Source organism: Euphorbia lathyris, chromosome 3 (assembly GCF_963576675.1).
Source record: "Euphorbia lathyris chromosome 3, ddEupLath1.1, whole genome shotgun sequence".
NCBI lineage: Eukaryota > Viridiplantae > Streptophyta > Magnoliopsida > Malpighiales > Euphorbiaceae > Euphorbia > Euphorbia lathyris.
Window position 1 is genome coordinate 74159737 of NC_088912.1, and position 12758 is coordinate 74172494.

General features: G+C 37.2%; 1 protein-coding gene and 1 long non-coding RNA gene across 3 annotated transcripts; one reads left to right on the forward strand and one right to left on the reverse strand.

Moving 5' to 3' along the window:
- LOC136222263 (protein MLN51 homolog) lies at window positions 1–5962 on the reverse strand. 2 transcript variants are annotated; one of them, XM_066009839.1, is made up of 10 exons: window positions 4929–5962; window positions 3961–4063; window positions 2812–3844; window positions 2514–2628; window positions 2021–2143; window positions 1310–1359; window positions 1164–1199; window positions 809–1050; window positions 578–662; window positions 1–479 (listed from the first exon to the last, which is right to left on the reverse strand). In XM_066009839.1, exons 1-8 carry the CDS (start codon window positions 5480–5482, stop codon window positions 1001–1003), a joined length of 2064 nt encoding a protein of 687 aa, XP_065865911.1. In that variant the 5' UTR covers window positions 5483–5962; the 3' UTR covers window positions 1–479; window positions 578–662; window positions 809–1000. The 2 variants fall into 2 exon arrangements, with proteins under 2 accessions (XP_065865911.1, XP_065865910.1); XM_066009838.1 differs by having other exon boundaries at window positions 573–662.
- Window positions 5963–8913: 2951 nt separating this feature from the next.
- On the forward strand, window positions 8914–9749 carry LOC136223863 (uncharacterized). Its single transcript, XR_010686170.1, has 3 exons — window positions 8914–9143; window positions 9296–9388; window positions 9475–9749. It is a non-coding gene; the product is annotated as an uncharacterized lncRNA (long non-coding RNA).
- Window positions 9750–12758: the final 3009 nt, after the last annotated feature.

Sequence of the window (12758 nt, forward strand, 5' to 3'; positions counted from 1 at the left end):
TAATGAAAGCCACATTTGATAGCTCATCTTTGTAAGGAAAGTTTTGCATTTATCAAAACGCTGCTCTTAGGTAGCAAAGCTGCTTTTTGAGTCCGCGAAAATGCACCCTCACATTTGATAGCTTTAGAAAAGCATTTGTCAACTCGATACATAGCCATTGAACAAATAAATTATCTACCCTGCAAGCAAAGGTAGTCCAGTCCTCATTACATAAAAATCCCACTTTAAAAATAAATAAATAACATACCCTTGTAACCAACTCGACTCGACTCAATCACATTTAAAGTCATCAATGTCGGGTGAAAAACTCAAACACCATCTACTTATATAAATAGGAAAACTCAACGTCACCGACCTAACACCTTCTGCACAATACTTCTTGTTCTTTTTTGAAATAGTTTAGTATATAGTTTTTGGAGAAGCCTGCATAGTGCATACATTTCTCTCAAGCTTCCTAAAACATCAAGCCACAAGAAAACCTGACAACCAAAAACAAGGCCAACATTTTAATTTGTGCAATACACATATTGATTATCGATTATATTAAGGAGATCACACTATCATGCTCATACCGCACATTTAAACAAGAAACCACCACCCGTCAAGCCACAATTATGTTCCCAAATCGACTTCAGCATGAGCAGGTGCTTTGTTATGTATAACTGCAGAAGAGAAAGAAACAAATGGACTAAGAGACAAGCAAATGGATACAACTCAATCAAAATAACAATCAAATATTGAAACTGCTAAAATCTACAGAATTAGATTCTGAATGCATATAGTTCTTCAAAAAAGATATAAAGATCACCTAAAATATCTTGGAGCATAATGCGGCCCAAAGCACTCCAGAAATAAGCTGGAGAACATAAAAGGGCCTGATCAAGGGCCTACACCATCACAAATCACAGCTAAGATCTTTGCGGCATTCAAACGACATAAGGAACTTGATTGAGCAGACAATTCAACCTTTATCTGCTTATTCCAACATGATCAATTTTATCTAAGCACTTGTACTTGGCTGCTTAAAATCCATCTCTGAGTATCTGCACGGTGAGACAAGGAAGCTATTCAAAAACCTTGACTAAAAATCACATAGATAGGGAAAAAGGAAAGGAGCGAGTCTCCTAGGCGAAAAGCACAAGAAATTTTCACTTGCCTGCGAGGCTTTTGTCGTTGCCCAAATTCATCATTCACAGGCTCTGCAGAGATAACAAGGTAGCTTCATTATAAGAACAGTACAAAAAAAGATAGACCTTCTGGATAATGAGAGATTCAATTAAAATGAACTAAATGGTAGAGCTGTGCATACCAGGTCTATTGGAAGGTTCATTATTGGACTTGTTAGCATTGCTCTCTTTGCTGCAAAATAAATAAGTTAATAAAAATGAACCAATGATATGCCAATACAAAATCAAATTTATGCAAGACAAACTTGCAGAGGCAATTTGCAAATTAAATGCATGACATGAAGAAGTAATAGAATGAAAGTAATTAGATCCTCCAACAAACCAATTCCACAAGGGGACACAAAAAAAACAAGGTCCTCAGCGATGATACAAGGAATATACAGAGTGATACAATCACATATAACCTATGGTTAAAAAATTGGTACAATTTAGAAATAAACATAGAATTTATACACCATATAGTTGCAGACATCAGTTGAATTGAAACACTATGGGGAGAAATCAATATTCCCCAATATCAACATCAAGGGCATGTTAACAAACTAAAACTACAATCTCACTACAACTAAAAGAAAGAAAAAACAAAAGCAGCCAGCAGAATCGAGAGTGTGATAACTTTAAAAGCCTCCAACAATCAATAAGCAATACACATGTAGAATTGACAAAAAGATCCAATACAAAATAACAAATGGTTTCAATATATCCACAGACCACAAATATATACACACTAAACAAATGCATTCACACACATCTACCATATCTCAGATTACGACCACATTCAGGGCAAAATAAGAATACTAATGACCCAAAAAGGCAAATGATAGGTAAGAAACCTTGAAGAACCCACAGAAGATGTCTGTCCAGATGGACGAGCATGATATGAACCATCCATAGCAATATAGGGCGAACAATAAGTGGCCCCTAAAGCGCCCGCAGCACCAGCAAGAACTGGCAGCCTAAACATCACAGAAAATCATGGACACCAATATCAGCAATTAGATAAAAAAAATTAAAAAAAACTATATTTTACGACATAAGAAAAATTATGTAACTAAATGAGAACTTCATCATAGTCATCCACTTTTAGGTGTTAGTTACTATATACAAGAAGTGGAGAATTGGATCAAAATAAGCTCATACTGGTTTGAAGGAATGACATTTACAAAAATATCAGGACAAGTGAAAGAATGAATATAGAGATACCATCAACGGATTAGTTATAGTTGCATAATAGCTCATCACCTTCATAAACTAATTTAGAATATCTAACAGAAAGGGTAAATCCTAAATCACTACAGTACCAACTGAAAGAATAATTAAGTATACCATGTCATTTCAGAATTTCCTAAACCAAGCTGAGGCTGAGCAACATATCCAGGAAATGCCATGCCGACAGCAGGAACCCCAAGACCACCAGGATGCTGGCCCCCAAATTGCATAACTGATATTCAATCATCCATGATAAGAAACAATCCAAAAGATAAATACATTTGTAACATTTCGTCTCGTACAGACAATGAATAGTAAAATCTTTCCTTCACCATTAAAATCAACCAAAAGAAAAAGAAAAGCTGGAATCAATTAAATGAACAGTGTCTTCCTAATTTGATTGGAAAACTCTTACCTGGCAAGAAAGCTGGAGTTCCAGGGAAATTTTGATCACCACGACTGACAGCCAAATTCCCAGCAGCTCCCATAACCTGAGCCCCACCATACACAAAAGAACCTCTTCCAGTTCCTTTTCCCTTTCCTACCAATGCACCTGTGGATTTACTTGATTCTGAACTAGTTTCCACATCTCCAGGTTCATACGAATTTATAGACAATGCCGTTTTTGGTGGCGAAGAAGCTTGAGATCCACTACCAGAGCGCTGGCCCAACTGCTGGGCAGATGGTTGAATAGAAGACTGGACGCGATTTTGAACAGGATTCCGCTGACCAGGGGGCTGAGCTGCAGATGAGACTTTGTTGGCTTGAATTTGCAGAGGGGTTGACTGATAAGACATATGTGCTGTAACAGCTATACCCCTTCCTTGAGTTCTAGATTGAGAGGCTTGCATCGTATTGACCAATGAAGACCCAGATGATGGCGTCTGCATATTGTTCAAGGACTTCCCAGCATTTGCACTAACAGAATCATCAATGTAAAGCTTGTCAACGCCAACAGAATCAGCAATAGCCTTCCCACGCACTGCTTGCTGCATGGAGAAACTTTCATCCACAGCAGAAGCGCGATGATTCCTACTTATACTTCCAGTTTGTACATCCCTCTTCTGAGACTGAGTGATATCTTTACTAGAAGACGCAGAAGGATAGAAAGGAGGAGAAGCGGAACTCAAACTTGAATGCTTTCTAGCAGGAGGGACGTTATCAGATTCTGTGTTTGATGCAGGTGTATAAGCTCTCCCTGAACTACCATGTGAAGTTCTCTCGAATGACTTCTCAGGCTGTTTGTGTTGTGTTGGAGGTGCCTGGCCGCTCCTCTTCCATCGATTTTCATACTTTCTAGGTCCCCTCCCTCTCACACCTTTTGGAGGTTGGTTTACATTTTCACCATTGCTGAATGTTTTACCCTTGTTCCTCTTAGCATATCCACGGTCTGGAGCTTGATTTTTCCCACAGCGACCTTGATATTGTCCTTTAGAAGGCCTCCTCCCCTGAATTTAATTTATGAGGATTAGTTAAGACAAGAGAGAGTCAAAAAAAAGGAACATAGAAAAAGAAACAAACATTGTAATGCAGTAAATTCAAATATTGTATACAGAAATTGCACCTGATCATAATGCCTTTCCTGCAAATTCATCTCCTCAAACTTGTCATGTCCCCATTTCTTATCGTCTTTGGACTCCCACAACTTCCTCCCACCATAAGTTCGCCTAAACCATAGGAGGTTTTAAATTACTCTATTAAGAATGACATTACACAGGCAAACTACAATGGTAGCATTTTTTTTTAAAAAGCAATTTTTAACAATAAAGAAATAGCAGCATAATACAAGAACACAACATTAACAACTTCCTGGTCAGATAATGTATCAACATAAGGTCTTACTACAACCATTACAAAAATCATATGTATCTCAAGGGGTCAAGAAAAAAATAGGCAGATGTAGAAACCGTACAGACAACCAACAGGCCAACAATGAAAACTGACTAAGTTGTGAATGATGTACCTTTCGGACTCTGCATATAAGCATGAGAGTATTTCTATCCAGTCTATGTAAATAAAAGCATTTAATTGGAAATAGTCAGATTGAAGGATCGACATAATGTCATCTTGCAAATTATAAAGAAGAATCCACAACTACACACATCAATAGGTTCTCAACCATAAAACAGAAGTTTGGAGTAGGTGCTTAATTCAGATAGAGAAGAGGAAGCTCAACTAGAGTAACTACAAGAAGAATTTAAGCACTCGTAACTGCTCTTTCTTTCTTAATACAAACAGACTTCATTCAGAATGGATACCACATAAGCCACAAAATAAATATAGCAAGATACCAGGTATTGTATGAAAATTCTTCTATTTCCACTCTAGCAACAAATTTTGGTCATAAATACAAAATTAGAATATCAGATTATGCAAAGAGAACCTCCATGTCTATTACAAGACCAGAGAAACTAATTTTTTCATCACATTAGCAAAAAAAAGGTCCACATTGTGAGAAACATAAAGACTAAAAACATATTCATTAAACTACCAACTGAAGTTGAATAGTGAAGAATCTTAAACATACAATACCTGTTTCGACCACCAGCATCGTCTCTAAAACGATCATCATGCATGTAAAAGGCCCCAGCAGTGGGAACTGCAAATGGCTCGATATCCTTCTTACCTTCTGCATCCTCCTCCTCCTCCTCCCCATCCTCCAAATCATTATCCAATACTTTTGGCTCTGCTCCCTCCTCCACTTTTCTTGCCTCTACTTCCTTCTCCTTCACCTCCAACTCACCATCAATTCCTCTCTCCTTATTCCCTTCTTTCCCTCCCACAAACCCATGAGTTCCATTCTCTTGCTCTTCATAGTCTTCATAAACTCCATCCTCTTCTTCATCTTCATAAACCTCTTCCTCCTCAACTTCTAATTCCTCGTCCTCATCATCATAATCTGCAGCCCCACCCTGTCCATCAGATTCGTCAGAGTGAATGGGAGCCCTGCGATCAATTCTAGGCTTCTCTTCGGCTTCACCTTCCTCATCGTCACTTGCCGCTTCACGCCTTCTCATTCCTAAAAGGCGCTTTTCCTCTTCTGGATCGCTCTCATATTCAACATCATCTTCTCCCGCCTTTGCCATTAAAACCAAACCTAAAAGGCTTTTTGGCTTAGAAAAAAGGCCAATTCAGTGTCAATTTAAAAGTCAGACAAACCAAGCTAACACCCTGAAACTCCAACGAACTTCACTTTCTTGAAAACCAAATACCAAGGTAGGAACTCCAAGTCAATCTAGTAGCAAGAACCTACAAAGCCCAAAAACCCTAACTTTCTGAAAAACCAAAGTAAGAAATTAAGGTCAACCAAAACCAGAAAAACCCTAAAAATTCAAAATTCCTGAATAAACAGAACGCCAATGAACCCCCAAAAAGTAGAGTTCCAAACGATCCGTGATCTAATCAAAACCGATTTCTGGAAACCCTAGATTTTCATAGACAGAAAAAGAGAGAAAAAAGAAGAGAGATTTTGGGATTTTTGGGTCTGAGTCACAAAATAAATAAAAGAAAAAAGAGGGAAAGAGAGAAAGAAGAGATCACGCGACAAGAGGTTTCTTCAAGGGGATGCGAAGTGAGTGAGGTCTATTCCTATTCAATTTAGGATTGGGGATAATAGAGGAATTATACTTTTATTTCATGGTATTTTAGGAAATTAATAAAGTGGTGTAAGATTCAGATTGGTCAGGTAGGACACGTGATATATCATATATGAATAAGGTGTTAAGTTGATTTGAACACGTAAGACTTGCTGACGTTGTTAAGTCACATGTAAACTCTGTACGGTAAGTTCTGTTGCTAAAGTGAATCACTGGAATCTAACTGTACCACATGTTCCATAACCACCAATACGCTAATGCCACGCTTACATACCAAAAAAGAATTTTTTTTTTTTCTTAGAAGGAAAGAAAATATATGTATATATAAAAAATCATCTCCAAGAGTATTTTAGTTTGGGTCTTAAGTTAAAATTTAAACATGAGAATTATAAATCAGTTTCAAGAGCCTTTTAATGGCTCCTTAAATCACTCGGAATCTCTACATTTTCTCTATTAATAGATAGTCTTTCTCCACCTCTTAGCCTTTGTTTGGGAGTTTAGAAGTCAATAAAGGTGAGAGTTAAAGGAGGTAATGGAAAGAAAAGTGAAATGATGGAAAGGAAAGTTAAAAATTAACCTTATTTGGGCTGCCGGTCTGACAGTAGGATTGCGGCGGGAGGGGTCTTGAGAGACGCTGGAGGTGGTTGGGTGTCTGGCTTTGCTCAGAACCTAGGGATGGGATCTTCCTTCACTGCCGAGCTCTGGGGGAATCTTCTCTGGGCTTAGACTCGCTAAAAATCTGGGTTTAAAAAATCTTTTTGTGGAATCTGACAACCTAGAAGTTATTAACATGATCTCTGATAATAAGGCCTTTTATTTGAGCAGCCAAAATTTAACAAAAGGGATCAAAAGGTTATGCTCTTCCTTCGAGTCCATCAACTTTGGGCATATCTTCAGGGAGCAGAACAGGGCTGCTGACTGCCTTGCTGCTGAAAGCCAAGTGAGGATGCTAGGAGTGTCTACTTTCTCGTCGCCTCCGGACTTCCTTCTTTCTTTGCTTTCTGATGATCACGTTGTGGTTAGCTTTCTCAGGCTAATTCTCGGCTTTTTTCTTGTTTTTTTGTCTTTCCTTTGCCTACCAAAAAAAAATTAACCTTGTTTAGAAGTTTATAGAATGTAAATGAGGCTAAATGTTTAACTTCGTTTGGGAGTTCAAATATAGAGGGAATGAAAGCTAAATTTATTCTGCAAAGATAAAAAAATTTAAGGAACTTTACGTTACTCTCATTAACCTCCAATTTGGAGATTAGAGTTTGAAGGTTAATTGAAGAAGAGATTGAGATGGAGCATAGGGAGTGGAGACCTTGTATCGATTTAGCATGACCCATGGATTTGGGATGAGAACGGGATTTGCGTGTAATTCCTGGTGGAGGTGGTGCTAATAGAGAACTAAAAGTGAAGGATTTGTTTATCCTTGGCACTAGGTATTGGGACAGAAGTAACACTAGTACAGAAATGGCCTATGACCACGCCTTATTAGCCACGGTTGCAACTAGTAACCGTGGCTAAAGGTCATTGGAGTCGGTTATTCAAATAACCGACTCTAATAATACCTTAAATGAGCTTTAGCGTCGCTATATTAGCAACGGTTTCTATCTTCAACCGATGCTAAAGGTCATTAGAGTCGGTTATTACAAACAACCGATTCTAATGATGCCTTATTTGGTGACGGTCATTATAGTTTTATATTAACCGTAGCTAGTTTATTATCATTAGGGTCGGTTGTTCAAACAATCGACTCTAATGATGCTTTATTTGGCGACGGTCAACGTAAACACTGACGTCAAAAACCTTTAATTTGTCCATAACAAGAAATTAAGGAAAAAATGAGGTAGTTGCCCCAAATACATTATGAACAATTAATTTAAAATAAACCTATAACACTTAGCTAATTAAATTAGCTTTAAGATAATGAAAAAAATAGTTAAATAAGTGAATTAATTCATAACAATTAAATTACAAAAACTAATAAAAAATAGAAAGACTTAGATAATTAATTTAACCGACTCAACTGAACTAGATTAAGCTAATAGGAATTGCAAATTAACTTAACTAAATTAATTACTGATTAGAATTGGATAATTAAAATGAAGGGTAATTAATTTATTAGTCCCTATATTTTAACAAAACATACTGTTTAGTCCTTGTATTTTCAAAAACACACGGTAAAGTCTCTAACGTTTTTCTCTGTGAACTGTTTAGTCCCTAACGTTTTTCTCAGTGAACTGTTTAGTCCCTGCCGTTAGATTCTCATGAACTGTTTAGTCCCTGACGTTTTTCTCGGTGAACTGTTTAGTCCCTGCCGTTAGATTCTTATGAAGATTATGTTAGTCAATTTGGATTTGCGTTCTTCTTTTCCTTTATTTTCCTTTCCTTTAAACTCTAATGCATCTGAAATCAACTTTGTGTGTTATTCTTCTTGATTTTTTTCTTAATCGTTCAAATTCGTAAGCATTGGATTTGTTCTTTTTCTTGTTCTCCATATAAATAGTTTCTTCTTCTAAATTGGATTTCCTCTTCTGAAGTTTGAAGGTAAATAGTAAAGGGTAATTTAGTCATTTACGAAGTCATAAACGGTAAAAATCTAACAAACATGCAGAAGGACTAAACAGTTCACTGAGAAAAAGGTTAGGGACCTTACCATGTGTTTTTGAAAATATAAAGACTAAACAGTGTGTTTTGTCAAAATATAGGGACTAATAAACTAATTACCCTAAAATGAATGGGGTGTGATAAAAATCCTAATCCAAAATCACGAATTATTTTGGAATTATGGGTGAAGTTAAATCAAATTTGAGTAAGTGAGCAGATTTGTAAGAATTAAAAAGAACATGGGGTTAAATCAGGAAAATAGAAAGTTAATGCCTAGTGAATGAAGAGTATAAGGATTGATTTGAGATAATTATGGGTATAAAATTCATATTTTTTTAGGTTAAATTTAACCCTACTGCACACAGCCCCCTTCTTATTCTCTCTCAAAACATCGAGCAGCAGTTGCTCCCTGCACCGCCGTCTCAGTTTGTTGTAGCTTCCACTGTTGCCTCGTTTCCGTTTAGCCTTGATTCGCAACCGTCATCGTTTGCTCCGCCTCGCCTGTCATAGACCGCCTTCCTCCATCTTCCTCATCACGGCTCCATCATCCGTCCTAGAGGTAAGGTTATTTTTTTGCAGCCGTTATCGTTTGCTCCATCTTCCTCCATCTTTTTGCATCCGTCATTGTTTGCTCCGCCTCGCTTGTCATGGAGCGTCTATCTTTTTTTATTTTGCTATTATTTTAAGAGTTTTCGATTTTCTTGTTTCTAGATCCAGTGAAAATTACAGATCTGTTTGGGGGAAGGCTATTTGTTTCTCACTCTTTCGGCTACCCTCGCAGATTTGGCGATCTGCTGCTCCGAGGTAAACATCTGCCTGAATCTTTCTTAAACAATTTATTTTAATTTCGTTTTTTCTAGCCCTTTAATCTTAATTTATTTTGTTAACAGATATGATGCTACTATACTTTGATTTCATGATGGGAATGACGAGACTCTGAATAGGTGTTCCAAACATTGGTTTTTATGTTTGAGAAGAATGTACTGGAAGATGTTGAATGTTGAATGTTCTAGCTTTGAATTTAATGAGACTGTATACAAAATTTGTAATCACAAAATTTGTAATCAAACCTCTTTATAAATGTGTGATTTGTAATTTTGTAGTACCGATTAATTTAATGTATTTATGTTTTATATTTTATTTTAATTGATGAACATCAGATTAATTTGGAAATGTGTCACCTAAATTCATCTTTGTTGACAAATAAGGATATATATATATATATATATGGGTATTAGATTAATTCCAATGATCAGAGCATTAGAGTTTGTTGTTTGTGCCGAAAGACCTTTTTAACCACGGTTGTTAGAACAACCGACTCTAATGAAATGGGCATTAGAGTTGGTTGTTATAAACAATCGTGGCTAAAGACCCCTTTAGCCACGTTTTTTTGTAACAACCATGGCAAAAACGTAAGGCATTAGAGTCGGTTATACATAAAAACTGACTCTAATGCCCCTTTGGCCACGGTCGAGAAACCGTGGCTAAAGACACCAAGCATTTACCACGCCTCTTTTGGTCACGGTCAAACAACCGTGGCTAATGACGATAAACGACCGTGGCCATAGGCTATATCTGTACTAGTGTAAATTGAGGGCATGGTTCCCAGCAGAAACTGCAGCAATAATTTGTAACGTGGTCATTCTGGTTTCTAGTAGGGCCGACTGTCTTATTTGGCATCACACAAGCAATGGCGTTTATTCCTCAAAGTCATGGTACAGATTGCAGGTTGGGTAAGGGAGAGAGACAGGGTGATGGAAGGTTGGAAACATCTCTGGAAATTGAAGCTCCTGCCAAAAATTAAGCTGTTTGTTTGGAAACTAGTCGCTGGAGCAATCCTTGTCAGAACTAGATTGGCGGATCGTAGAATGGCTATCCCAACCTCATGTTTACTATGTCCCAATGATATTGAGTATGAGTGTCACTTGTTCTCATGATGTGCCTTTGCTCGACAGTGTTGGATGGTGGCTAGTGTGGTTTCTCCGGGCCCAGAATGGGAAAGAGTTGAAGATTGGATTCTACATATATGTAGAGGAACGAATGAGATCCTTATACAGAAAAGTTTGGCCATGTTATGGGCAATCTGGCATGCGCGGAATGATATGATGTGGACTCAGAGCCATAGAAACGCTAAGGAGATGACTAAGTGGGCTCTTCGATTTACTAAGGAGTGGAAGAAAGCCTAAGCATACAAGAAGATGGAGGTGGGGAGGTGTTTTCAAACTAACTATGATGCTCATTTCTGTGCAGGTACACAAGAGGTTGACTCTGAACTTAATAGGAGATCCAAACACAGGGTTGAGCAACAAAATTTTGGAGGACACCAGACTCATCCAGACCAGCTAAATACCGTTATAAGTGCAGAGGAAAGGAGCAGGTCAGTGGTGCAGTGTCAGGGGACTATAGATGGCGGACATCGAATTTTTCATGTTGCAGCAAATCCAGCGGTACCACTGAACTCGTCTTTAATAGCGGGTTGTAGCATACAGGCCAAATGAAGGCTCACATGGCATGTAGCACCGCAGAAAGTAATACCACAAGGGCCCTCAATTTTGAAGAAGGAGCAGCTGAACTGGACACCCGGGCTAACACCGAAGCACTAGCAATAAATCCTAGAAACGCAGCAGAAACGGACAAAGGACCTGCTGATATTCATACAATTTTTATGGCTGATGTCTACCCAGGAATCAACTTTGGATCTTCTGGTGTCGACGACCATAGAACTGCTGAGGTAGGGCCTGTTACTATCTATCAAGGAACCGGATTTGGAGAACACAACTTCACTACTACGACAGAAACATCAGATGTCGCTGCAGCACCAATGTGGAACATGACGTCTGCTGCAGATTCTTCAACAATTCAAGGCAAGATAAGACCAGATGAAGACGACCAGCCACGCAACGTCGCGAGATGGAGAAAACCTCCTGAAGGAACGTACAAATGCAATGTAGATGCTGCCCTATTCGCCGGGAATAAATCATTTGGTGGCGGAGCAGTCATACGCGACAGTAATGGACATTTTATTTCGGGTTTCAGTATGCATGGTGAAGGTTTACCTATAACCAAGCTAAGCGATGGTCCTCCACGCAAGTATCAAATGGGCATGTGAGGCGACGTCTCTAAACATCATTTTTGAAACCGATGCCAAGACAGTAGTGGACAATATTTTATCATCCAAGCGAGATATTACTGAATTTGGTACGGTAATTAATGAGATTAAGCTTCTTCTTAGTAACCACCATAGATTTTCGGTGTTTTTTGTTTCAAGGTTAACAAACGGGGCGGCTCATGCACTTGCACGAAATGCTCGTTTCTACGCTAATTCTTTCATTCATTTATTGACTCTTGTATTCTTGGAGATGATATATTTTAGTCACTATTAAGGTGTCGTTTGGTTCGCGGAATGGAATAGAATTGCTATTCCAAAGGAATAGAATAGCAAATAATGAAATAGAAATTCCTAGGAATAACTATTCCTATGTTTGGTTGGTGGAATAAGATAGAATGTAATGGATAATTTTTTTATTCAAAAGACAACATTACCCTTCAAATATAATGTCTTATTTCTTATAAAATTGTAATTATTCCTATAAATTGTTCAAATATTTAATATATATTATTATTTAATATGGAAAATAGAAAAACGTAAAAATTTATTAAAAACACGAAAACGTGAAAACACAAAAAGTGAAAAATTTTGAAAAGTAAAAAATATTAAAAACAGAAAAACACGGAAATGTGAAAAAACACAGAAAACATGAAAAAAGCGAAAAAAATGAAAATGTGAAAAATGCCTTTACTACGTTTTTTTCATATTTTCATGCTTTTTTATATTTTTTACGTTTTTTTGTGTTTTCCAAGTTTTCTTGTTTTCCGCGTTTGTTGTTATTTTTTTTATTTTTTTTCGCTTTGTCACGTTTTCGTGTTATTCACGTTATTGTAATTTTTTTTTTTTGAATTTTTTCATTTTTTTCGCGTTTTCACGTTTTAGTTTTTTAGTTTTTCTCTTTTTCGCGTTTTTGTTTTTTTTTCGTATTTTTGTATTTTTCGCATTTTGTTACCTTTTCGCTTTGGTTACGTTTTTCTTATTTTTTCATGTTTTTGTGTTTTATTTGTGTTTTTCACATTTTCATGTTTATCGCGTTTTTCACATATTGTCACATTTTTGTGTTTT